The sequence below is a fragment of the Argopecten irradians genome, chromosome 2 (genome assembly GCF_041381155.1).
Source record: "Argopecten irradians isolate NY chromosome 2, Ai_NY, whole genome shotgun sequence".
In the NCBI taxonomy this organism is placed as follows: Eukaryota; Metazoa; Mollusca; class Bivalvia; order Pectinida; family Pectinidae; genus Argopecten; species Argopecten irradians.
In genome coordinates this window covers 31,501,727-31,529,235 of record NC_091135.1, presented here as the reverse complement: position 1 = coordinate 31,529,235, position 27,509 = coordinate 31,501,727, and the positions used below count along the sequence as shown (strand labels likewise).

Here is a 27,509-nt window from a genome sequence, read left to right as displayed (position 1 = left end):
TCATCCTGACCTTCGGTCAGATGACCTAAAAATATAGGGGGGGTTTAGCATTGGGAAAGAGGTCGTTTACCGACCCCAGTTATATAAGGAGAAAAATCACTGTATACGGTACCATGAAACCTTAATCAATTAATAAGAGGAATAAAAATCTTAATTGGACAATATGTCAAAACATTTGAGAGGAAAATCAATACTGAGGATTTTAGTGAACTAATTTATTTATCTTTAGACCAAATATGGTAGATCACTCAACCATCACATGATCAGATGAGTTCATGTTATTAGCCAATCAGTGATCAGATGGGCACATCAATGATAACTTGGCTACACACATAGGAGGCAATATCAGTGATCACTCACTGGACCAGAGCCATCCCTGGTCTCTATCGCCATAGCAACCATGGTTAGGCCAGGAAGCCATGGAAATGATGTAATCACCAGAGTGATTATTCAAGAAAATCCCTCAGAGTTCTTTAGCACCGTATCAGCAGAGCATCGAACGCTGATGACAGCACAATCCTCTTACAGGATCAAAGGACTCCAATGACAAAAAAAATGTTCGAGAGATTTTACAATCTATCAGACTCAGAGAAACTGCTTTAAAGATGAATTAATAGAACAATAAAACCTTATTTATAAATCAATACAATATCATTTCAAAGGAAACGGACATAGCGTTGAAATGTTTACAAACATGAAGACACCAGTGAGCTCAATAAAGCGTGATTAGTCGTCCAGTACAGAGTGGCTATTTCTACAGGAAACTGCAATGATTTTAACACGGATTAACTCAGGCTCCTGCTGCCCCTTTAATTGAATCTGTCAATTGTCCATAATGCATGCCTGCCAAATGTCCCCCACCAAGTGGTGATATGGAAGGCTGGCCAGCTTAAGTGAAATTAATTATTCTCATTGTTATAACCATAGAATAAACTGAATCATTTAATGAAAGACTCCATCTTTTTTAAACAATTTTCGATCAATTTTCTATGACGTATGGTCCAGAAAGCTTTCCTGTACAACAATGGTAGGACTAATACTGACAAGAATTCCAGGAAAGACATTAACATGCCCTCTGTGATGGTTCCTTTTATAAGCAAGGCCCTTATCCCATACTTATGTATATACTTACTTTGAAATTTAAAAAGGAAAATAAGAAGTTATGTGAAATAAGCGTCACATGACATTTGTGCTTGTTAGGTCCATAAAAGTGGAGTTACATTGCACAGCAACATAGCAGCATACTGGATAAACGATTCAAAGTAAACTCTTTTGGGAAAGAACACAGGGACCTGGCACGAAAAAATTTAACCAATATAGTATACATATATATATTATAGTATCAAGGGTATGAACTCGGCGGTCGAGAAAAACGAACCTATTTTCTTAAAACCGTGATTATTTTAATAAATGGGTTCTATACAACATTGACGGATATCTTACCTTAAAGAGAAATAATTTATCTTTCCATTGAGTGCTTGATGAACAAAATTGGCCAAGTATTGACGAAGTTATGGCTTGATGAATCGGGAAATTTGCTAAAAATATGCTAGGTAGACATTTCCCTGTCCGGTCGAAATGTCGTCTCGGCTCTAATGGGTACCTCAAAAACCAAGCCAAAATCACAAAATCTACGCTTGTGGTGGTAAACAGTACCCATAACTGTGTTCATCCACAATCTCCTTTGGAGGTGTCATGACCCGTACTTTGTAGAAACTCCTCTCAACTTTACATATCGTGACTACATTATGCAAATTATGTAATGTTGTGCTTGTGTGTAAACTCGAGAAGCGTTCCGAGAGAAAAATGAACATGGCGGTGACGGTTAAAGTAAGTGAGCTACACGATGTTTAAATGGAGTTTCTACAAAGTACGGGTCATGACACCTCCAAAGGAGATTGTGGATGAACACAGTTATGGGTACTGTTTACCACCACAAGCGTAGATTTTGTGATTTTGGCTTGGTTTTTGAGGTACCCATTAGAGCCGAGACGACATTTCGACCGGACAGGGAAATGTCTACCTAGCATATTTTTATCAAATTTCCCGATTCATCAAGCCATAACTTCGTCAATACTTGGCCAATTTTGTTCATCAAGCACTCAATGGAAAGATAAATTATTTCTCTTTAAGGAAAGATATCCTTCAATGTTGTATAGAACCCATTTATTAAAATAATCACGGTTTTAAGAAAATAGGTTCGTTTTTCTCGACCGCCGAGTTCATACCCTTGATACTATAATATATATATATGTATACTGTTAGTTAAAAAAAATCGTGCCAGGTCCCTGTGGGAAAGATGATGTTATTGGCACAAGGCAACTAAAAAATCTATTTTTAGTAACAATGATATTGAGCTTTAACTTAAAAGCAATCTATGAAGTTTGTTTAGGATTGTTGAAGTTTTCATTGACCCGAGGAAACTTGAGTTATTATACAAAAGAAAATGTTTTAATTGTACAGTTACAATTAATTTTGTACCTCAGTGAGAAACCTCTGTGAGGCTGCCACAAAAATGGGATAATAATGTGTCACTTAATTTTGAAATATAACATATATATAAAGAGGGCAGCAGTCTTCAGAGTCTTCCAAATGCCAGAAATGACTTACTGTCTTCAGAAAGAACCAAAACAGTGACAGTTATATTAGAAAATAGCAGAAAATCTTTATGAAGACACTAAAATGGCTGATTGTCTTCAAATAGAACTGACTGTTTTCAGAAGAAACATTATACCGATCTAAAGAAGAGAGTGACTTTGGTAAGTTAGCGTATACAAGGAACTAAATCACTGATAGACCTCAAAATGAAGTAAAATCATGACTCTATAGAAACCACCAAATCGAGCAGTCTTTAAAAACTTAGAATGAAAAAAATATGGTGAGTTAAATCAAAATTTTTCTGGTCCAGTCCTGTGAGTCATTTGATCTTTTATCAGATTTCATAATACGGGAGTTCAGAATTTATGAGTACAGAATGTATTGTATGAGTACAGAATGTATGAGTACAGAATGTAAGAGTAACGAATGTAAGAGTAAAGAATGTAAGAGTACAGAATTTAAGAGTACAGAATGTAAGAGTACAGAATGTATGAGTACAGAATGTATGAGTACAGAATGTATGAGTACAGAATGTAAGAGTACAGAATGTATGAGTACAGAATGTATGAGTACAGAATGTAAGAGTACAGAATGTATGAGTACAGAATGTAAGAGTACATAATGTATGAGTACAGAATGTATGAGTACAGAATGTAAGAGTACAGAATGTATGAGTACAGAATGTAAGAGTACAGAATGTATGAGTACAGAATGTAAGAGTACAGAATTTAAGAGTACAGAATGTATGAGTACAGAATGTATTGTATGAGTACAGAATGTATGAACAGATGTATGAGTACAGAATGTAAGAGTTACAAATGTATGAGTACAGAATGTATGAGAAGTACAGAATGTATGAGTACAGAATGTAAAAGTACAGAATGTATGAGTACAGAATGTATGAGTACAGAATGTATGAGTACAGAATGTATGAGAGTACATGAGTAAGAATGTATTGTATGAGTACAGAATGTATGAGTACAGAATGTATGAGTACAGAATGTATTGTATGAGTACAGAATGTACAGAATGTATGAGTACAGAATGTATTGTATGAGTACAGAATGTATTGTATGAGTACTGAATGTATGAGTACTGAATGTATGAGTACTGAATGTATGAGTACAGAATGTATGAGTACAGAATGTATGAGTACTGAATGTATGAGTACTGAATGTATGAGTACAGAATGTATTGTATGAGTACTGAATGTATGAGTACAGAATGTATGAGTACAGAATGTATGAGTACAGAATGTATGAGTACTGAATGTATGAGTACTGAATGTATGAGTACAGAATGTATGAGTACAGAATGTATGAGTACAGAATGTAAGAGTACAGAATGTATGAGTACAGAATGTATGAGTACAGAATGTATTGTATGAGTACATAATGTATTGTATGAGTACAGAATGTATGAGTACAGAATGTATGAGTACAGAATGTATGAGTACAGAATGTATTGCATGAGTACAGAATGTATTGCATGAGTACAGAATGTATGAGTACAGAATGTACAATGTATTGTATGAGTACAGAATGTATGAGTACAGAATGTATGAGTACAGAATGTATTGTATGAGTACAGAATGTATGAGTACAGAATGTATTGTATGAGTACAGAATGTATGAGTACAGAATGTATGAGTACAGAATGTATTGTATGAGTACAGAATGTATTGTATGAGTACAGAATGTAAGAGTACAGAATGTATTGTATGAGTACAGAATGTATGAGTACAGTACAGAATGTATGAGTACAGAATGTAAGAGTACAGAATGTATGAGTACAGAATGTATGAGTACAGAATGTAAGAGTACAGAATATATGAGTACATAATGTATGAGTACAGAATGTATTGTATGAGTACAGAATGTATGAGTACAGAATGTATGAGTACAGAATGTATGAGTAAAGAATGTATGAGTACAGAATGTATGAGTACAGAATGTATTGTATGAGTACAGAATGTATTGTATGAGTACAGAATGTATGAGTACAGCTGTATCAGGCAGATAAACCACAGCCCAAGACTTTAGTTCTATAACTAAAAAATAACAAAATCATCTGGCAAAAGAAGAAATATCATTTCCTGTACTCTTGGAGTAATTATAAAAGAAACAAAAAGCAAATGATAATTTACAAGGCATCAACAAAAAGAAAGTTGACCTTGGATGATGGCCTATTGAAAAATATTTTGATAGTGGAAACAACTTAGCTTAAGGTTATCAAAGTATCACAATTAAGATAGACTTTATATTAGCAAAATGCCATTTCATTCAGAATCCTGCATATTTGGGTTCTACAAGGTATTTGCAATTACTTATGTGTAGGATTGAAATCACTATATTTTGAAAACCATCCTAAGCATAGTGAATGGTCAATATTCATGGGAGTACATCAATGGATTCCAACTAAGTCCTTAAAATATGGTTGAATACAATAACTTTCCCTTAACTACTCTACATTAGACTACAGTATTTTCATAAAATAACGGTGTCAGTCTGGTAAAATATACAATGCAAAGGGAAGCAACTCTTAGCTAGAAATGATATTTATGTAGTGAAATGTAAATACAGGATAGGGATATTGCTGTATCAAACTATTTTAGACAATGATTTAGGGACGAGTAGGTATGTCTTACCTATGCTTCTTTTTGATGTCTGTAAACACCTGTATATTTTCAGCACCTATGTATTTCCTGTATCTCAGCAGATCTCCAGCACAGGCATTCATTATTCCCTCGTCAGCAACATGGGAAAACACAAACCCCTCAGCCCTGATAAAGTTCAATCCTGTAACACACAAATTTACTTAATAAATATTTTATATTTTATAAATATTTTACTACAATAGTTGATGCACCACAATACTTGTTAACAGCAAAGGTCACATCCCTACCTTCACATGTCGCAAGGTCAAATCCCTACTTTCAACTGTCCCAAGGTCACATCCCTACCATACTATGTCCCAAGGTCCCATCCCTACCTTCAACTGTACCAAGGTCACCTCCCTACCCTTCCCCTGTCCAAAGGTCACATCCCTACCTTCACCTGTACCAAGGTCACATCCCTACCTTCAACTGTACCAAGGTCACATCCCTACCTTCAACTGTACCAAGGTCAAATCCCTACCCTTCCCCTGTCCAAAGGTCATATCCCTACATTCACCTGAACCAAGATCACATCCCTACCCTTCACCTGTACCAAGGTCACATCCCTATCTTCACCTGTACCAAGGTCACATCCCTACCCTTCACCTGCACAAAGGTCACATCTCAACCTTCATCTGTACCAAGGACACATCCCTACCCTCACCTGTCCCAAGGTCAAATCCCTACCTTCACCTGTATCAAGGTCACATCCCTACCTTCACCTGTACCAAGGTCACATTCCTACCTTCACCTTTACCAAGGTCACATCCCTACCTTCATCTGTACCAAGGTCACATCCCTACCTTCACCTTTACCAAGGTCACATCCCTACCTTTATCCGTACCAAATCACATCTCAACCTTCACCTTTACCAAGATCACATCCCTACCTTTCACCTGTACCAAGATCAAATCACTACCCTCACCTGTACCAAGGTCACATCCCTACCCTTACCCGTACCAAGGTCACATCCCTACCCTTACCTGTACCAAGGTCACATCCCTACCCTGACCCGTACCAAGGTCACATCTCAACCTTCACCTGTACCAAGGTCACATCCTTACCCTGACCCGTACCAAGGTCACATCTCAACCTTCACCTGTACCAAGGTCACATCCCTACCCTTCACCTGTACCAATGTCACATCCCTACCTTCACCTGTACCAAGGTTACATCCCTACCTTCACCTGTACCAAGGTCATATCCCTACCCTTCACCTGCCCCAATGTCACATCTCAACCTTCACCTGCACCAAGGTCACATCCCTACCCTCACCTGTCCCAAGGTCACATCCCTTCCTTCACCTGCCCAAAGGTAACATCCCTACTTTCACCTGTCCCAAAATCACATCTTTACCTTCACCTGCCCCAAGGTCACATCCCTACCTTTCACCTGTACCAAGGTCACATCTCTACCTTCACCTGTACCAAGGTCACATCCCTACCCTTCACCTGTACCAAGGTCACATCCCTACCCTTCCCCTGTCCAAAGGTCACATCCCTACCTTCACCTGTACCAAGATCACATACCTACCTTCACCTGTATTAAGGTCACATCCCTACCCTTCATCTGTACCAAGGTCACATCCCAACCTCACCTGCCTAAAGGCCACATCCCAACCTCACCTGCCTAAAGGCCACATCCCTACCTTCATCTGTATCAATGTCACATCCCTACCCTTCCCCTGTTCAAAGGTCACATCCCTAACTTCACCTGTACCAAGGTCACATCTCTACCTTCTCCTGCCCTAAAGGTCACATCCCTACCTTCACCTGCCCCAAAGGTCACATCCCTACTTCACCTGTCCCAAGGACACATCCCTACCTTCACCTGTATCAAGGTCACATCCCTACCTTCACCTGTATCAAGGTCACATCCCTACCTTCACCTGTACCAAGGTCACATTCCTACCTTCACCTTTACCAAGGTCACATCCCTACCTTCATCTGTACCAAGGTCACATCCCTACCTTCACCTATACCAAGGTCACAGCCCTACTTCACCTGTCCCAAGGTCACATCCCTACCCTCACCTGTCCCAAGGTCACATCTCTACCCTCACCTGTCCCAAGGTCACATCCAAACCTCACTTGCGCAAAGGTTACATCCCTACCCTCACCTGTTCTAAGGTTACATCCCTACCCTCACCTGTCCTAAGGTTACATCCCTACCCTCACCTGTCCTAAGGTTACATCCCTACCCTCACCTGTCCTAAGGTTACATCCCTACCCTCACCTGTTCTAAGGTTACATCCCTACCCTCACCTGTTCTAAGGTCACATCCCTACCCTCACCTGTCCTAAGGTTACATCCCTACCCTCACCTGTCCTAAGGTTACATCCCTACCCTCACCTGTTCTAAGGTTACATCCCTACCCACACCTGTTCTAAGGTTACATCCCTACCCTCACCTGTCCTAAGGTTACATCCCTACCCTCACCTGTCCTAAGGTTACATCCCTACCCTCACCTGTCCTAAGGTTACATCCCTACCCTCACCTGTCCTAAGGTTACATCCCTACCCTCACCTGTCCTAAGGTTACATCCCTACCCTCACCTGTCCTAAGGTTACATCCCTACCCTCACCTGTCCTAAGGTTACATCCCTACCCTCACCTGTCCTAAGGTTACATCCCTACCCTCACCTGTCCTAAGGTTACATCCCTACCCTCACCTGTCCTAAGGTTACATCCCTACCCTCACCTGTCCTAAGGTTACATCCCTACCCTCACCTGTCCTAAGGTTACATCCCTACCCTCACCTGTTTTAAGGTTACATCCCTACCCTCACCTGTCCTAAGGTTACATCCCTACCCTCACCTGTCCCAAGGTCACATCCCTACCTTCACCTGCCCAAAGGTAACATCCCTACTTTCACCTGTCCCAAAATCACATCTTTACCTTCACCTGCCCCAAGGTCACATCCCTACCTTTCACCTGTACCAAGGTCACATCTCTACCTTCACCTGTACCAAGGTCACATCCCTACCCTTCACCTGTACCAAGGTCACATCCCTACCCTTCCCCTGTCCAAAGGTCACATCCCTACCTTCACCTGTACCAAGATCACATACCTACCTTCACCTGTATTAAGGTCACATCCCTACCCTTCATCTGTACCAAGGTCACATCCCAACCTCACCTGCCTAAAGGCCACATCCCAACCTCACCTGCCTAAAGGCCACATCCCTACCTTCATCTGTATCAATGTCACATCCCTACCCTTCCCCTGTTCAAAGGTCACATCCCTAACTTCACCTGTACCAAGGTCACATCTCTACCTTCTCCTGCCCTAAAGGTCACATCCCTACCTTCACCTGCCCCAAAGGTCACATCCCTACTTCACCTGTCCCAAGGACACATCCCTACCTTCACCTGTATCAAGGTCACATCCCTACCTTCACCTGTATCAAGGTCACATCCCTACCTTCACCTGTACCAAGGTCACATTCCTACCTTCACCTTTACCAAGGTCACATCCCTACCTTCATCTGTACCAAGGTCACATCCCTACCTTCACCTATACCAAGGTCACAGCCCTACTTCACCTGTCCCAAGGTCACATCCTACCCTCCTTCACCTGTCCCAAGGTCACATCTACCACCTGTCCCAAGGTCACATCCCTACCCTCACACCTGTCCATCCCTACCCTCCCTGTCCAAGGTTACATCCTACCTCACTTCCAATGTTACATCCCTACCTCACCTGTCTAACATCCCTACCTCACCTGTCCTAAGGTTACATCCCTACCCTCACCTGTCCTAAGGTTACATCCCTACCCTCACCTGTCCTAAGGTTACATCCTACCACCTGTCTAAAGGTTACATCCCTACCCTCACCTGTCCTAAGGTTACATCCTACCCTCACCTGTCTAAGGTTACATCCCTACCCTCACCTGTCCTAAGGTTACATCCCTACCCTCACCTTCCTAAGTTACATCCCTACCCTCACCTGTCCTAAGGTTACATCCCTACCCTCACCTGTCCTAAGGTTACATCCCTACCCTCACCTGTCCTAAGGTTACATCCCTACCCTCACCTGTCCTAAGGTTACATCCCTACCCTCACCTGTCCTAAGGTTACATCCCTACCCTCACCTGTCCTAAGGTTACATCCCTACCCTCACCTGTCCTAAGGTTACATCCCTACCCTCACCTGTCCTAAGGTTACATCCCTACCCTCACCTGTCCTAAGGTTACATCCCTACCCTCACCTGTCCTAAGGTTACATCCCTACCCTCACCTGTCCTAAGGTTACATCCCTACCCTCACCTGTCCTAAGGTTACATCCCTACCCTCACCTGTCCCTAAGGTTACATCCTCTCCTACACCCTCACTCACCTGTCCTAAGGTTACATCCCTACCCTCACCTGTCCTACATCCCTACCCTCACCTGTCTAGTCCCTAAGGTTACATCCCTACCCTCACCTGTCCTAAGGTTACATCCCTACCCTCACCTGTCCTAAGGTTACATCCCTACCCTCACCTGTCCCTAAGGTTACATCCCTACCCTCACCTGTCCTAAGGTTACATCCCTACCCTCACCTGTCCTAAGGTTACATCCCTACCCTCACCTGTCCTAAGGTTACATCCCTACCCTCACCTGTCCTAAGGTTACATCCCTACCCTCACCTGTCCTAAGGTTACATCCCTACCCTCACCTGTCCTAAGGTTACATCCCTACCCTCACCTGTCCTAAGGTTACATCCCTACCCTCACCTGTCCTAAGGTTACATCCCTACCCTCACCTGTCCTAAGGTTACATCCCTACCCTCACCTGTCCTAAGGTTACATCCCTACCCTCAACCTGTCCTAAGGTTACATCCCTACCCTCACCTGTCCTAGGTTACATCCCCCCTCACCTGTCCTAAGGTTACATCCCTACCCTCACCTGTCCTAAGGTTACATCCCTACCCTCACCTGTCCTAAGGTTACATCCCTACCCTCACCTGTTCTAAGGTTACATCCCTACCCTCACCTGTCCTAAGGTTACATCCCTACCCTCACCTGTCCTAAGGTTACATCCCTACCCTCACCTGTCCTAAGGTTACATCCCTACCCTCACCTGTCCTAAGGTTACATCCCTACCCTCACCTGTCCTAAGGTTACATCCCTACCCTCACCTGTCCTAAGGTTACATCCCTACCCTCTGCTCACTACCTGTCCTAAGGTTACATCCCTACCCTCACCTGTCCTAAGGTTACATCCCTACCCTCACCTGTCCTAAGGTTACATCCCTACCCTCACCTGTCCTAAGGTTACATCCCCCTACCCTCACCTGTCCTAAGGTTACATCCCCCTCACCTGTCTAAGGTTACATCCCTACCCTCACCTGTCCTAAGGTTACATCCCTACCTCACCTGTCCTAAGGTACATCCCTACCCTCACCTGTCCAAGGTTACATCCCTACCTACTGTCCAAGGTATCCCTATCACCTAAGGTACATCCTTCACCCTCTACTGTCCTAAGTTACATCCCTACCCTCACCTGTCTAAGTTACATCCCTACCCTCACCTGTCCTAAGGTTACATCCCTACCCTCACCTGTCCTAAGGTTACATCCCTACCCTCACCTGTCCTAAGGTTACATCCCTACCCTCACCTGTCCTAAGGTTACATCCCTACCCTCACCTGTCCTAAGGTTACATCCCTTCCCTCACCTGTCCTAAGGTTACATCCATACCCTCACCTGTCCAAAGATCACCCCCTCACCCTAATCTCCATAAACCTCATTGATTCCTTACCTGCAGCTTTTGCTACACTGAGAGCCTGATGGTTTGCGCCGGACAACACCTGTACACCTACTGGTGTTTCTCCCATCACTGACTTGACTGCTGAACTGATGACCGCCATACAGCTGCTGACTTCTGGTCCAACTGCTGTACTGTGTTGATAGGGCACGTCATGCATGTTCTCTACAATCACGCCGTCCTGTTACAAATAACTGTGGCAGAAAACTTACACAAACAAGAAATCATACAGTACTGTAAGAATCAACTATCGCTATAACAGGCCTTCCACAAATCAAGTTTTAAGGTTGAAGAGAACAAACCTTGTTCAGAATGATCTCTTTAAAATAAACTGTTGTCACAGAGGAATACATGTACCTTTACTTTACTTGGTTTTTGAGTTTTAAGATTTTATTATCATTTTATTCTTGTATGCCAAAATGCATGTTACGGGGTCATCTATCTATGATGTCATTGTTTTTAATATAGTCCAAGAAATTGTGAAGATGTGTTATTATTCATATTGTGTGCATTATGTAGTACAGTTTCCTAGCTTTGCATACAACCCCTATGGAGTTCTTAGTTAGAAAGATATCATTATAAAATTGTGAGATAGGTGTCAAATGAACTACCACACACATACTTTACCTGACCTCCTTTTATTTCCATGTTCAAGCATTTCAAAATATGCTGCTACAGTTATATAACAATAAGATTAACTCATGCATAGTTAAGCAAAAAGAATACTATCTCTTTTGTGTTCTTTCTTTTTATTTTATTACTTGGAATGATTAAGGGGAGATAATCCAATTTCAGAAGAAGAAACAAATATAGCTTTGCTTGTCATGATTAACTGTTATAAATAATTATAAATAAATAATTAATAAAATAAGTTTGTTTATTTGTCATGAATGAAAGTAAAGTGTATTTCAAGATTAACATCAGTTTACGTATGACATATTTTTCCTGATTTTTTTTGCATTGTGTAATTGATATTGGTGGCTGAAGAACAATTCTGTTGATATGCTATAGTCATCAGGTTTATGTGTAACTTATAGAATTTTACTTTAATTGTAGTGGGGAAATAATCGATGATATCATTACAGATTCAATCTATGGTTTATATTATTTGAAATGTATACCAATAAATAGTACTTGCATTACAAACCAACTTAAAATAGATGAAATTTACTATTTTTAATAAAAATTATATATTTTTTTTTTCAACAAAACAATTTGTGTAATTTCATCAAATTCTGAAATCAACTAGGAACACATGCATTAATATCTCATATTTACTTGACGAAGAATTAATGATAGTAGATTAATATAAATATTTATAATAGTAGTAAATACAGCAAATGTTCTCTTATAAACCTCATATCATTTCAGTTTTAATAAATGATAAATCAGAAGGCATTGAAGAACAGACTGATTAATCAAGATACTTTTCTCTGCAGTAACTATGTAAATTATGTATAGAATTTTTAATTGTAGTATAAAGTTTCATGATAAATTTTTAAGAATGATCTTTTTTGTAATTGTTAAATAAACAGTATAATATAGGTTTAAAGTATTTTAGGACATGCCTGATGTTGGATAAATGTGATCAACCTGTCTAATTACGACATTTAATCTTTCCTTGTCAAAATGGTAATTATTTGTCAACAAGTAATTATCTCAGACCATGAAAATTAATCAATCCAATTAAACATTTAAAGAAGAGTGAAATAGGAAGTCATTTCCAATCACATAAGTGTGAATTATGTATATAGACAATAGTAACATGGCTGGGGTGTGCCCAGGGTGTTTAGAGGGTGTCAGCTCCCTTACCCAAGCCCTGTCACAGTAAAACAGTAATCTAGTAATACCATCTGCCAATCCTAGGTGGACAATAGGGGATGGACACTGGTCAAGGATGTACCTGATCAGCTCAGGTGTCTAAATTTGTCAAGCTTGACCACCTCTCAAAGAGCAGCTACTGTGCACACAGTATATATAATGTTACAAAGTGTATATAAGTACAAATGGTACATGTGTTAACTACATGATACATTGACTTAACAGCTATACACAGCTATCTCAACAATATATCACATATATTAGATTCATACTTTTAAAGTACAGTATATGTATAAGTGTTAACTGTGACTAACAGACAAAATTTTGTTAAACCTTATGACAGAGGTCAGACACCATGTTGTATCACAGCGAATCCTCTGCCTACTACCCTGCCTGTAATAGTTACTACAGCGGCGTGGGAGGATACTGGGGCGAGGTCAGCGAGACTGTGGAGATCGCCACGACAACAGACAACAATGGAGAAATACCATCCTACAGAGATACAATGAGACTAGAGGAAGGATTAAGTCCAGATTCGGACAATGGTCAGTTTGACCCCCTACCCTGTGGTCAGCATCAGAGTCAATTTATCCAAGAAAGTGTAGGAAGTGTAATCCCTGATGTGGTGGACAAACTCCCCAACAGCCCTCGGACCTATCGATGTCTAACCCTAAAAAACGGCAATGAAAAAATGTAGGTACATGTAGCATGGTATTATTTCATCGTTATCTGATTTTTTATTCTTGTCTCAACAGTATCTACACAAGCTTATTAATTATAGATGCTCCACTGCTAACAAATAGTAATTTTTCTCTATCAAAAACAGGAGCAGACGGTTTAGTTTTTTTCTTCAGTTACAAAAGTTACTGACTTTACACCATTACCCCCATTGAAATGTTTCAGCCTCTAATTTTACTTTTAAAATTAAATTTATTTTAAATTATTTTTTGTGTTAATTAAGACATATATATAAACGATTAAACACCATTTATTGTTCAAATGATGGGTATCATTTATGCTCTGTCGGCGGAGGAGCATCTTTAACTTCTACACAGATGCTACAACCAAAATATTTTATAATTGACAGCTTTACATAGACATGCAGGGAATAAAAAGGTTTTTTTCCAAATATGAATTATAATTATCAATTTATTATAAAAAAAGTTATATATTCAAGCTTTTATTCTTACACCATAATTCTGCTTGAGTTCACTCCCTTGTACCATTATCTTTGCTACCAATTTACTACATGCACTCACATTTTACAGAAATTAGGTGTTGACAGATCCTTTTTGTGTATGACTCTTTCTAAACACCAACATTCAATCATTATTATCTTTATCTCGTTATTTTCATATTATGTTTATTTCATTTATTTGAAATACTGATTTTAAATAATTAACTGTGCAAACAACCAAGGTTAGATATTTATAAATTAATCTTTAATGACCTTAAAATGTTTTTGTTTAATTAAATACAATAAATGGTCCCTTGTGTAATGTGCAATTGATTGCATTCCAAATAAGAAAAACAACAGGACTTTATTGATAAAAATCATAATTGTTGACATTTTTGTTTTTTATAGTTATCATTTTCCAATTTGTCATTTTCACCTTAAAACCTTTGATACATTGCAACATATTAAGGATTCTCCACATACATAAGATATTTTGGCATTTTGAGCATTTCCAAAACATTTTTTTTTAAATTCATCAATAGTTAAAAAAAAAAATTGTCATCTTCAACAATCTTTTATCAATTTGTTTGTTTGTTAATTATGGTAACTACAATTTAATCCTGGGTTTTTTTAAATTGTTTTCCACCATCTACCAAACTATAGTTTCAAGTCTTAAACTTTTATATTTATATTGATAACCATTGGTTTACTGTCTATGTTATATGATTTGGGATGCCCCTCCCCATACAACCCCCACCCTACTTCAACTCTACCCACACTTTGTACAGTCTCCCCAGAAGCACTTTACAACATTATTAGTGGATTAATATCATCAATAGCTTATTTATTTCTTAAAAACCCACACAAAACAAAATTTGATATAAATCCAAGGCCAGTGGCTATAGCCTTCAGATATGTCTGATGGATTGAGATAAAAGTTTTAAGATACAAAAAATGTCTTCATGTCATAATTTAATGGCACTTTCAACAGCTTTGTCATGTGATATTATACCTAAGGTGTGGACAGGTATACAAACAGGTAATCATACCTGTAATTAATGTCACAGGTGAGAGGTAATGCTGCCAAAGTTAGAGACAATCTATACAATAAAACTAAACAATAAAATCATGTGTGTTATAAAACTCAAACACAAAAATAGTTACAGTCAGGAAGTAAACAACACGTTTGATTTATAAGGCAGATATTGTTTGAGGAAAAAATAGTAAGTAATTATTTATAATGTGTACAACATGTAAGTTAGTCTTTGATACAGAAAATACCAAAGATATAAGAAGAAGAATTCTATATCATACTTTATAATACCAAGAAAGACGCTGTCTTGTTATGCACTTTAATTTTTTTGTAAAAACACAAAAGTGCTCTTATATTCTTATGATTTATTGTATGTATATAATGCAACATTCTCATTGATTTCATTTTTCTTTTCATAGCCTAACAAAATATATATATAAACAGCAAATATGTGCTATCATATAACAATATGAAAATAGGTATGATATACCAGTAAAAACAGTTTTCCTTGGCTGCTGTCATTTTTTCCATGTCATTTAACTAAGAAAAAATACAAGCTTTGCAAGAATGTGCTACAGTGAACCTCTATCAATGTTGTTCTCTTTAAAACTTTATAAAAATGGCAAAAACTGCGATACTTCAAATAATGCACTAGTATATTGCCTTTCAATGATGAAATTCCATTGTAAATATGCAACACAGACATGCACTAACTGAATAACTTATAATCAATCTTTCAAAATATATGTAAATTTGCTTATTTAACATTTGTGCACACATACCAGCCCTAAGTCTTTATACAGTTGTGCTTCGTAACAGGCTGCTTTCTGTATCTCTCCAACACTTAGGCTGTTTCTTGGGCATCCTAAAAGGGAAGTTATATCACCATTATAAGTATTAGCTCCCTTTGATTATAACTCCCTTAAAAGGGTTGCACCAACTCTATATTATTATCGACAGCCTACACTCTCCAAAAAAACCCATTCTTATCTCTAGCCAATTAGCAAACAACTCTTGTTATTGATTTAATTGCAAAAACAAAAAAAAACAGATGCACAACATCTTATAATTTGTTTTGAAAAGTTACAAGCAACCATCAAAGGAAATATTAGTGGTATCTGCTGCTTTAGCACATTCATATGCTATCTCTATAAGGATGTTGTTTAGCCTAACAAAATTGTCAGAGAGCAGAATTAATCTTCACACGGATGTCAATACACATCACCTGTGCAGACCGAATACACATTACCTTCTGTCATGAATATTCGTAGTTTATTGATTTTTACCTCTCATCACCATCAAATCACAATAATACAGGTCCATGTACACCATAATCATGTGTATATGTTTATTACTCAGCTTATTATTTATGTAGATAATCAAATTTATGCATATTTGTCATACTTGTATGCAAATAGCAATAGGTTTCATTTGCATGTTATATTTAGAAATAAACAATTTGCTTCAGAGCCCCTCATCAACCAATGAAAATCTCTATAGAGGAGACTTGTACTTAATTGCACATTGCATACCTGTGTACCCTACAGGGTCGTGTTTTATATGTTATTGAAAATATCAAGGATCTGATTAACCTGAACAACAGGATATCTTATTTACTGTCCACATTTCAACTGGTACTCTTACAAGTAAGTCAATTGTGATGTGATTTAATTGCATAGTAATTGCAGAATATTTTTACCTACCGGTATAATTGGGCCATTACATGGTTCAGAAAATGTTGTGGGTATTTTTTTTCTAAATGCAAAAAAAAAAACCTATAAAACTAACAGTTAACGTTTGTATTATGAAAATCTTGCACAAATATTTCAACTTCAAGAAAAATATGATTTATAACCATGGATTTAGTTGCATTACATAGCAATGTAGTGCAGAATCTATTCCCTATATTCCCAGGTATTTATAAATAGATCAAGAGCCAGTTACCAGTATATCGATTTGTGAGAGCAAATACATTAGATATCATGTTGTATCTTGTAGAATTCAGAGGCTGAGGCATCTAGAGCTAGAAAGGGGGCGTGGCTCATGCAGTCTACTTTCATATTACATTACTAATACACAGACTTGTGTAGCAGTGTTAAATAGCAGTAGTTTTCGCTCACAAAATTATCTTAATTGGTCTTATCATACAACATAAGCATAATAAACCCGACCTGGCAATGCCTTCAAATGTATCATCCCCAAAACAACATTGGATTTTTGTCTAAATAGCGATGTGAACTTCTCCATGTTAGCGCCCGGAAGCTACAAACTAGTTCCGATGAAGAGGCGGTCCTTATATACGAGCCAATCAAAATTGAGTATAAAATAGCGAGGGCAATAGGGCAACCGCTTTGCGCATGCCCCGCGTATTGCAATATTGCAGTGTTTACAACTGTAAATTTGTATTTTTCTTTTTAATTATAATACCGAAAACATTTTAAATTGTGTTAATCATTGAGATCAATAAATTATCTTTAAAATGGTATGCGACAATGTGAAGAAAACTTTGAGGTTTTCTTGTTTCATTCCGATTTCCATACGTACCCATCTCCGGGTTTCTTTTTTTGATTTCCACGTGTGTATCTCAAACTGTAAACAAATAATAAAAAAATAAATTTATTCCATTTATAAGCAAAAATATGAACTCATTGTTTGATATATTATAAAATATTGCTTTTAAACTCGTTTTTGGAAATAAAATATCTGTTTTAAAGTCGTTTTTCGCGCCTTGTTTATTTTCAAGTGACGATACCGATATCGGAAGTCAGAATTAATGACATATTTTTCAATGTAAGTTTATTTTATCTTTCGATCGTAAAAATAAGTAAATACTTGATAAACCGGTGATGAGAAAACTCGTTTTTCACAATGTAAAAAAATAATATCAAAAATCATTGTTTGTTCATTGCCCTTTGGCGGGTTGGCGCGCGGGTAGGGGGCATCTCGGGATTACCTTCACAGGCCAGCTGCGAGAGTTCCTCAGTTGATCATTCGGTCTTGAGCAGTGAACGTCGGTGTCAGACAAAATGAAGTTTAGATGAAGAAATTTACTACGACAAAGCCATCGCTTAGCTGTAAGAAAGTTTATTGATGAAAATTCGTTTAAATATTGGATTTAGATCGGATATTACATTTGCATTGGAATTTTGACGAAACACTCTGATGGATCGGAAACAACGCTGAGACGAATCGACTAATCCAAACTGGCGCGAGGAATATTATAAAATACGTTTATAAAAATGGTTTTTGATCACCAAGATTGTGAAAATATGGATATCTTGCTCATCAGTGATATATATTAGTAATGCAGGTAAATATTTTAAAACTTTTAGAAACTTTGCTGTGTCGAGCTGAATGGCTTCCTTTTGTTGGAATGCGCTGGAGGACCCAATATTTCACCGCCAAAATATGTCGGTATCATCTGCTATGATTGTTTATATTTTAAATGCAAATTGTAATAAGATATTTTTTCTTTCACAGCTTTGTCGATCCTGGTGCCCCGATGTCGAATATGTCTAGAAAAAGGTTTGTAAACTTCTCTACTCGTTATGCTGTCAACCCGCGCCATTTTGACATGTCGGCATTTCCATTGATGTTTGTGAACAAAAAATAAAACGTGTCTATCATTTTCAGTGCACGATTGTTATCAAGAACCAAAAGTGATGAAGAGACTGCACCATGCACAAAAGTGAACCGGAAAAGAAAGGCTGAGGAGGTAAATTTCATTTATACAACATCGGTACCCCACGGCATACGTTGCAATAATATGGCCGATCTTTCTTTGTTCATTCATTCGACGTCCACTTCATTTGCCGTATTTAACGAAATTTTGTACTTGTCTTTATTCAGGATTTAGATGAAGACACAGCAATGATTAAGAGATCTAAGACTTACAGGATTGAAGTGAGTATAAAATATTGTACATTGTGTGATTACTTTGTAAACTTAGTAAAATGTGAAATGGCGCCATTGACCCCGATTAGCTAGAACGCTCATTTCAGATAGCATTCGCAGATATTGCAATGTTTATAAACACTTTTCTTTGATTGAAAGTTAAGAAATGTTTAGGTTTAGCAATATGCAGTCAATTTCTTAGTTTCTTGAAAATGAGAAATATTTTTTCTTAATTTTTTTTCATTCATTCGTATTTGACCTCATATTGCTGCCTCCATGTTTTCTTCTGGCGAACCCTATGAATATGCATAAGAGTAATTAGGTCAACTCAAACAAATATATATATATATCGAACCATTTATTTTCTCATTTAGCCCATCTCTTCACTCTCATACAATTTACCTTTGATCCAACTAGTTTGTCTAATGAGATTAATTAATAATTTATTCATAATTAATTGAACCTGTTTACAATAAAAAAAAATCGTCCAAATGTGCCTTGAGGTGTAGTTAACTTTTTTAATTCTTTTGGTGAAGGTGTGTTCCATATAAATAAAAACCCATATAGAATATTCAGAACTTAAAAAAAATATTTGAGCTATAATTAATATACAGAAAATCATGATCATATAACTGATGCGATATCTCCTATTCCTTATTTTTCCTCTAGTAAAATGATATTTAATAAGAATGTAGATTTCTTTATTAAAAAATGTTTGTCTAAATAAGTTTCTTTCTGCAAAATGACGCAACAAATAATTTATATAATTACTAGGAGCTCTAGCAGTGAAATTTTATCATGTGACATGTATTGTAAAGCATGTTTGTCTAAAGAATTTGAACTTAGTGTAATTAAGCATTTATATCTGAGGCTTGTCAAAACATTTTGTCCAAACTTTGGCTCAGAAAACAAATCTGTAAACAACTAAACACAAGCTCATAGCTGACTACCTGCTGGAGACCCAAGCCAGGTGGTATGTAGTCATAAGATAAGTCTCCCAAGCTGTCAGAAAGTTGTTACAAGGGACTTCAAAGGTTGATTTCCCAATGGATATGTTTTTCCAAATCGAGTGAGTGACTAACATTTGAGTGGCGGAAGGGGTCAATAACTTCAAACGTAATTAGCTTGGTTTGATCAACAAGCCATAGCAACAACACTACTGGAGTTGGTACAATCAAGTCACCATTTCCAATGGTAGCATTGGTAGAAAAGATTACAATACAATATTAAATACAATGATGTACATGAACAAAAAAAGGTTTACTAAAAAATATTAACTGTCTCTCAAATTGAAAAAAAAAATTGTAGGTTAACTTTGAAAGACTTTGAAAACTGGTTACTTTCGCAGTATTTATTTAACCATTTTTGCTTTGCAGACCCAGTGGATTCCAATTTCAGAAAACTCCTCAATTTCAACATGCACTTTGGTACCTAGTCATCCGCCCACACCTGAAAGTGAGGAAAAGAAACCATCAAAAGAAATAATTTTGGGTTCTAAATTTCGCTTTAGAAACTACTTCATATCGACACACAGGTCATCACCACTGCCTAAGTTAAGTTGGGCGGATTCTCGAGAAGTATGGCAATTCATGCTGAAGAAGGAATCACATTACAACAGAGATCCTGAAATGTTCAAGAAACACCCAGCCTTACAGTCTAGGATGAGGACAATTTTGCTTGATTGGTTAATTGAGGTAATTAACTGCAGGGATTTGGAAGAGTTTCATTAATTCCAATCTTAGAATCAATTATATCTTGCACTACAGTCTAATAAAATATTGATTATGATTCAGACAAGGATGTCTCCTTCTTCGCTACATTTTGATGTCCAAAACTTAAGGTTACCATTTGAAAAACAATAATTTTTGAAAAATAAATTTTAAATTTTATGACTATCTTGTGTATACAATTCATGGATTCTGTTTTTCTGTTACGTCAGGTATGTGAGGTGTATCGGTTACACAGAGAGACATTCTACCTCGGTGTTGACTTTGTGGACCGCTATTTGAGTTTGAGTAAAGACATACAGAAACACCAACTTCAACTCATCGGCATCACATCCTTATTTATTGCTGCAAAATTAGAGGTATAACTTTTACAACCTTAATATGTTTGCTTACCTTACCATAATTTTCAATTTTAACTTAATTGAATTCAGAATTGCATAATTTACGTCTCATGAAATCTGAAGAATAGGTTCAAAGAATTCTGTTCATTGTGATCAAATGATGTACACTGAAAAATACAACCCATTTAAATTTACAAAACATAAATATACATATTTTTTTTCTCAATCATTTAGGAAATTTACCCACCAAAGATTGCAGAGTTTGCTTATGTAACGGATGGGGCTTGTACTGAGGATGAGATTCTGGACCAGGAGCTGATCATGTTGAAGGTAACCAAACTAATCTGCTTGTATACATTATTATACTCATTTGTATTCGGATAAATTTTTCCATGATAGATGGTGCTCTAGGCAAAGTAATTTGCCAGGTATTGACTAGGTCTGAGGTTTTCTTTAGACCCTTGTTGTTAATTAGATGTAAAATAAATTGTTATAGAATTCAGGTGTGATTGTTTAATGTTTCATTTTACAGGCATTAAACTGGGACTTGTCACCGCTGACCACTAACGGCTGGCTAAACCTGTACCTACAAGTGGCCAATATAGAACACATAGTAGAAACAGAACATGGATTTGTATTCCCTCAGTATTCCTCACACGCTTTCATACAGATTGCAAGGGTAAGAATTTTTCTATATTAAAGAAGTGTGAATTTTAGCATTTAAATTAGTTTTACCATTTGTATATAAAGACAATGTTCCAACAATGCTTTTCAACATTTTATTTACATTAAGGAAACATTGTAAAACATAATTTTGATATTCCATCCATATCCATATTTTATAAATCCATTGATATTTTATCTATTTGGGTCGCTGGTTTTACACCTTTATTGATTGTTTACACTTTGTTTACAGCTCGTTGACCTTTGTATCCTGGATACGGGGTGCCTGCAGTTTCCCTACAGTGTAATAGCAGCCTCTGCTCTGTACCATCTCACAACCAAAGAAATCGCTCTTTCTGTCTCTGGTGAGTAAATTTATCTTCCAGTGTACAATAAAAATCTTATAATGGGTTTCATATTTTTCTTTCCCTATTAGATTAACTCCAACATTTTAGTATTTTTAAAGTCATCTTAACTTGTAAGAAGCAATTTGAGTACCTACAAAACAAAATGGAATTTGTTATGAAAATATTTTTCAAAAATTCATATCGTCATTCCTTTAGGCTTCAGTTGGGCTGATATCCTGAAGTGTGTTAGCTGGATGGCTCCGTTCGCTATAACCACCCGAGAGTCTGGCCCTGCTGAGGTGAAGTTTTTCCCGAACGTGGCTCCAGAGGATAGTCACCATATCCAAACACATGCCTTTGACCTCAATCTACTGGTATGTCAACGTATCAATTTATAATGAAAGTATTTTACAGTCTGACAATTGAGTAAGAGAAATGTTGTTTTTACTTTTTAGTGGAAGTGAATAGCAATCATAGTATACATACATATGATATTGCAATCATAATTTATTTATATTAATTTCTTCTTCAGGAAAAGGCCCAGGAAAGACAGGAGCAAGTGCTTAATTCTCTGCGAGCAGGAAGTCCGGACTTACAGGCTCAAGTGATCACACAACTAACTCCCCCTCACAGTAACAAAAAGACAAGTAGTTCTATGGACCCTCTGTCCTCACCAAATTCTGACCAGTTACTGTCCTCTCCAAACGCTGACCATTTACTGTCCTCGCCTAACTCGGAGTCGTCCGTGAACCAGACAGATGAGGATTGCAACTGACACCGCTCAATAATGGACACCTTACAGACTATTGTGCTATTTATATAACAGATGTGACATGTTTAAAGGCTCTATAAGGGTATAATGACTTGACTGTTAAATGTACTAGGACTGATGGGCTGTACGACTTTCAATAACAGACTCTTACAAGAGATAGTGCAAAATACTAAAAATTTGAAACTACCATGTCCACAAATACAGTGAAACTCTGAATTGAAGGAAAAGACAATGAACAAACATGAAATTTAATTCTAATCATGTGCAATAAATATTGGGACTTGTGCAGTGATGGAAAGATAATTTCATTCCTTCAAAGCACAGATATTAATGGACACATGTCGTGAGAGAATCAGTGTGACTGCTTTATAGTATGGATGCATCAGAAGTTAGAACTGTGTAGTATTTTATTCAGAGTGACTGATTTGGATGAATGTTGTTTTGCGAGAGATGAGCAATTGCAACATATACATTTACTATGATTTGAGCAATATCCCCAAGGGATCATATTTACAAGTCACCACTGTGTTCAGAATGTTCTTGAGAAGAACTTTTATCATTATAAATGGCCAACTGATCAGGATGTTATTAGTGCTTGTTACTTGTACAAAGGTGTTGAGATTTGTTAAATTTGATGATTTGATACTCTTCTGCATAACCATGATGCCACTTGATAATTATACGTTTGTGTGACTAGATGAGAGTGTGTAGGACTCCCATGTTATATGATGGCATTTCCACTACCCACCATTGTGTTCTTATATGATGGCATTTCCACAACCCACCATTGTGTTCTGATGTAGTTGATCTCTCTTGGTTATAAACTAGTGTAGTAATGCTGCACCCCATACTTCAAATGTTCCGATATGATTTTCTATCAGTAAACTTTATGGATCAAAATTGACATAATTAACACATGTATATGTAATTCTAGTTATCAGTAATTAATTTGTCCTAATATCCACCTTCACTATGTTTAAATTGGGGAGATTTTTTATTACATGTCCAAATTTTTAGTAATTAGCTGTTTGTACAATAGTAATGTTTAATTCACATTCATAGTTTTTGTACTTTTCATAAACTTTTGACAAGTCATTCCCAATATCTCTGATTATATGGGTATTCCTGGGTTGATTCTCGAGTCAGAGATAGATATTGATTCCTGAAGATTTACTTGAGGAAATAATAGTTCTTAAGTAAATGTGCAATACAATGTTACAGTAAAATAGAGTATGGGAGACATGTACAGTGGAAAAATTTAAATCCATAATGAAATTGTCAATGTTGTTTTTTCAATTAATGCTTAGTTAAGTAAACATATCTATATTTTTATATGAGTGTCTATATAGAAGCTTTTATTTAAAATGTGTAGCTTGTGCTGAAGTAACTTCAGTGGGTGTGTGTGCAGGATTATGTGACTGCCTATATCACTAGTCATTAAGGTAGAAAAGGGCAGATTTATACTAGATTGGGAGGGCTGGATCGATATTGCCACCAAACAAGAAGGCATTGTATAGATATATATATATTTCGGGTAGACAATCTGATTATTGTCATATAATTTCAGGGTTCATGTCACAAAACCCATGCAATTTTATTTCTCGTCAGAAATATATTTTTGTATTTTCATTTCATGACTTGAAAACCAATGGATTGTCAATATTATTTCAACATATGTGTAATGATTTGATCAAAATACTTGTTGATATAGTCCAAATAAGAAGAGTACAGCTGCACTAATGCTTATAGGCTCAATAGATATCCACATTTGGACCTAATATTGTACAGATATTTAAAGAGTAATGATTTATCTTGTGTAATTAAATTAAGTAATTTATGCTATTTATATCCTAAAACATAGTTCTTTTAATTTCACTTGTAGCTCTGATTATTACTTGATAGTAATCTGAATTAAAATGTTAATATATAATTTATTTAATTTGAATCTATATCCGGAAGCGTTGACCGGTCCAGCCTACCTGGCTAACCCACAAATGCAGTATTTGACCACAAAGGGTTCAGCTGGGATATCGGGTAGAGCTTCAGCATATTAAAACTTTTTTATTTATTTTTTTTTCACTCCATTTTAATTTTGTAAAGAAAAACCCCTTTTGTGGATCACACAATATTTTCCTCAGTTTCATATAAGTTTTATCTTTGTAGAAACTGAGCATACATCAAATTTTGTCATGAAAAAATGTATTTTGCTTGTTTTACTTGAGCAAGCCCTCATGCTCTAAAGACAATGGCAACAATAATTGTTAAAAACGTCCTGTCCTTTTGAGACAACAAAAACGGTGTTAACACTTTGTCAATGGATTTTGAATTCAAGAAGTCAAACTGCTGGAACACCACAAATAGTGAGCCGTTCAACAGTGTCTAAAACCTAGATCTGAATTTTGTTTTACACAGATGCTGAGTTTATTATCATAATTTTGTTCACTGTAGCCCCATTTTATTTGCTTTTAGGTCATAATGTATGATAATGTTACACAGCAAATAAGTTAGTGGATCATAACATGGCATTCCTTTCATGAATATAAACTGATAAAACATACACAATTATTTTTTATAGTAAAAAGTTTTGTATTCAATACTGCATTGTGAGTTTTGTATAGGTTTCTTTCGTGAGTATCCTCCACAGCAATTTACATTACTAGATGGTAATTAGTACCCAAACATTATCACGGGGACCAGATATGTCCAAATATGGGACCAACCAATGTTTTAAACACGTGAATATTTTAGGGTATGTTGTAACTTCAGCAAAAAATAAATGTTTTAAATTAATTTTCTACTGTTTGTTATTAATTATGTTTGTAATTGATCATGTGCATGATTGGAAGTTGTCCGTACAGAATTGAATCTATTGACACAATCAAATTTGTCTGTCTTAACTGAAGCAATGCATATTTTGGTAATTTAATAATTGGACACTTCCAATCATGTATTTCTTGTTGTATGATCGGATGGTAACAAAATTATTAATCGACACGGAATTGTTTCCCCAAAATCAGACAAATCGAAGAGGCAAAAACAGTATCAATGAGACTTATTTAGTAACACGAACCACTATTAATGCAGTAGTACCATTGCTGTTTGAAAACCTTGCCTTGGGGTAAATCGGGCCATCTACCAGATAATCGGCACTTTATGTCCGGGTTTGTATACGTAACCGTTTCCTTTGTTATAACCGCCCTAAAACATTTATGGTGTACCCGAAATCATTTACTAAATAGCGCTGGTTGCGCTCGAACCTTTGATCGGACAGAGAATGATAGCTCCGCTATCTACAAAGCCTCGCGCGTGGGTGCCCCAGGGTGTGGCACTTGTCCCAGGCTTACAAACACCACATGTCAACGATTTACTAAAGGGGCGGGCCTCGGGCTTAATGCAATAACAATTATTTGTATTTCTAAATTCTAAAATCGAGGAAAGTGGATATTTGAGCCACTCTTTTTGTTTTTGATAAACATTATAATTAGACATTTGTTACTAGGGCCCTAGTTTGTTTATTTACTTTTTAATCATAAACATGAGCTGGGAGAGTCTAAGTTCCCGCGCTTTCCCAATCAACCGCAGAGTAACGCGTGCCTAAACCACGTGACAATATCAATTAGCATACCACGATTAGAACGAATTTCATCATTACAAAATCGTATTTACTCCCTAATTAAGCTTACGTCACTGAGAGACCGTGAGACCAAGGATAACGCGTCAACTCAATTTACTGTATATAAATATGCTCAAATGGCAAAACCTACATTGTTGGCGAGGCGATAATAGATCTAATACCAGCTGAATGGGATGTATCCCTACTGGTAGGGTGGGTGATTGTGTAGTAATTTGTAGACAAAACACGTGTTATTACTGGACGTTTTTACAGCAACTTCGAGTTTTCATAGCATTTTGCACCAAAATTGAGTGATAAGATGACAATAATTTATTTATCGCATATTTGTGTTTTAATTCATTGTTTTCCATGTAGAAATTGTTCAGAGGAATAATAAACGACTTAGAAAGCTGTACCTCCATCCTGAAATTTGTTAAACCATCAGGTTAAGCTTTATTGCATCATTATTTTCATCCAGATCTAACAACATCTAACCTACATCAAAATAGTCGGACATACATACAAATTTTATGAGCATCAAGGATTTATAAGCGAGTTGTATGTACATGTACAGAACAAGCTCAGTTACAAGTTACAAACTGGACCAAGATTAAACACAAACTTTGAAATTCGTTAGAAGACAAGAACATTTGCCGATTTTGTATAAAACTCGTGACTGTAGACTATTGTGCACAAATCCTCAACCACCAACCTATCCAATCCGACCACAGGGACCTGGCACGAAAATTTTTAACCAACAGCATACATATATATATATTATAGTCTTGTATACTGTTAGTTAAAAATATTCGTGCCACGTCCATGTGAATCCGACTACTGTTTTATCTAAATATGTAGAAAAGTATTTAAGAAAAATAAAGCTACCGTCAAATCATATCCAAAATTAAACATTTAATTTAGCATTATCTGTATTTAATTGTACAACGGTATCATTAGAATGCCTGTCACAAGAATAACACGAGAATACAACATCTCTATAGCCTGTCTGTAAGGAGATAGCATAGATTAAGTATGTGAAGACGTCCAGTCGAGAATGTAGATATCATTGTCCGTTATCTGATGGCCTGTCTGGATTAACAGTAACTCTGACATGATATTGTGGCCA

General features: G+C 36.9%; 2 protein-coding genes across 4 annotated transcripts in view; one reads left to right on the top strand and one right to left on the bottom strand.

Moving 5' to 3' along the window:
* Positions 1 to 17,323, bottom strand: part of LOC138315145 (uncharacterized protein F13E9.13, mitochondrial-like) — a 37,255-nt gene extending 19,932 nt beyond the window's left edge. Inside the window, exons 1-4 of the mRNA XM_069255932.1 lie at positions 17,198 to 17,323; positions 15,809 to 15,891; positions 10,990 to 11,176; positions 5,246 to 5,396 (exon numbers count right to left, since the gene is read on the bottom strand). Of these exons, the coding sequence (XP_069112033.1) occupies positions 5,246 to 5,396; positions 10,990 to 11,176; positions 15,809 to 15,891; positions 17,198 to 17,273 (497 nt within the window). The 5' untranslated portion in view covers positions 17,274 to 17,323. The remainder of the gene's footprint in view (positions 1 to 5,245; positions 5,397 to 10,989; positions 11,177 to 15,808; positions 15,892 to 17,197) is intronic.
* Positions 16,600 to 25,560, top strand: LOC138315144 (G1/S-specific cyclin-E-like). 3 transcript variants are annotated; one of them, XM_069255931.1, is made up of 11 exons: positions 16,600 to 16,672; positions 18,507 to 18,551; positions 18,660 to 18,741; positions 18,876 to 18,929; positions 20,297 to 20,614; positions 20,860 to 21,006; positions 21,223 to 21,318; positions 21,521 to 21,667; positions 21,905 to 22,016; positions 22,215 to 22,372; positions 22,531 to 25,560. In XM_069255931.1, exons 2-11 carry the CDS (start codon positions 18,529 to 18,531, stop codon positions 22,771 to 22,773), a joined length of 1,380 nt encoding a protein of 459 aa, XP_069112032.1. In that variant the 5' UTR covers positions 16,600 to 16,672; positions 18,507 to 18,528; the 3' UTR covers positions 22,774 to 25,560. The 3 variants fall into 3 exon arrangements, with proteins under 3 accessions (XP_069112032.1, XP_069112029.1, XP_069112031.1); XM_069255928.1 differs by lacking the exon at positions 16,600 to 16,672 and adding an exon at positions 17,963 to 18,100; XM_069255930.1 differs by lacking the exon at positions 16,600 to 16,672 and adding an exon at positions 17,996 to 18,336.
* The last annotated feature ends 1,949 nt before the right edge of the window (positions 25,561 to 27,509 follow it).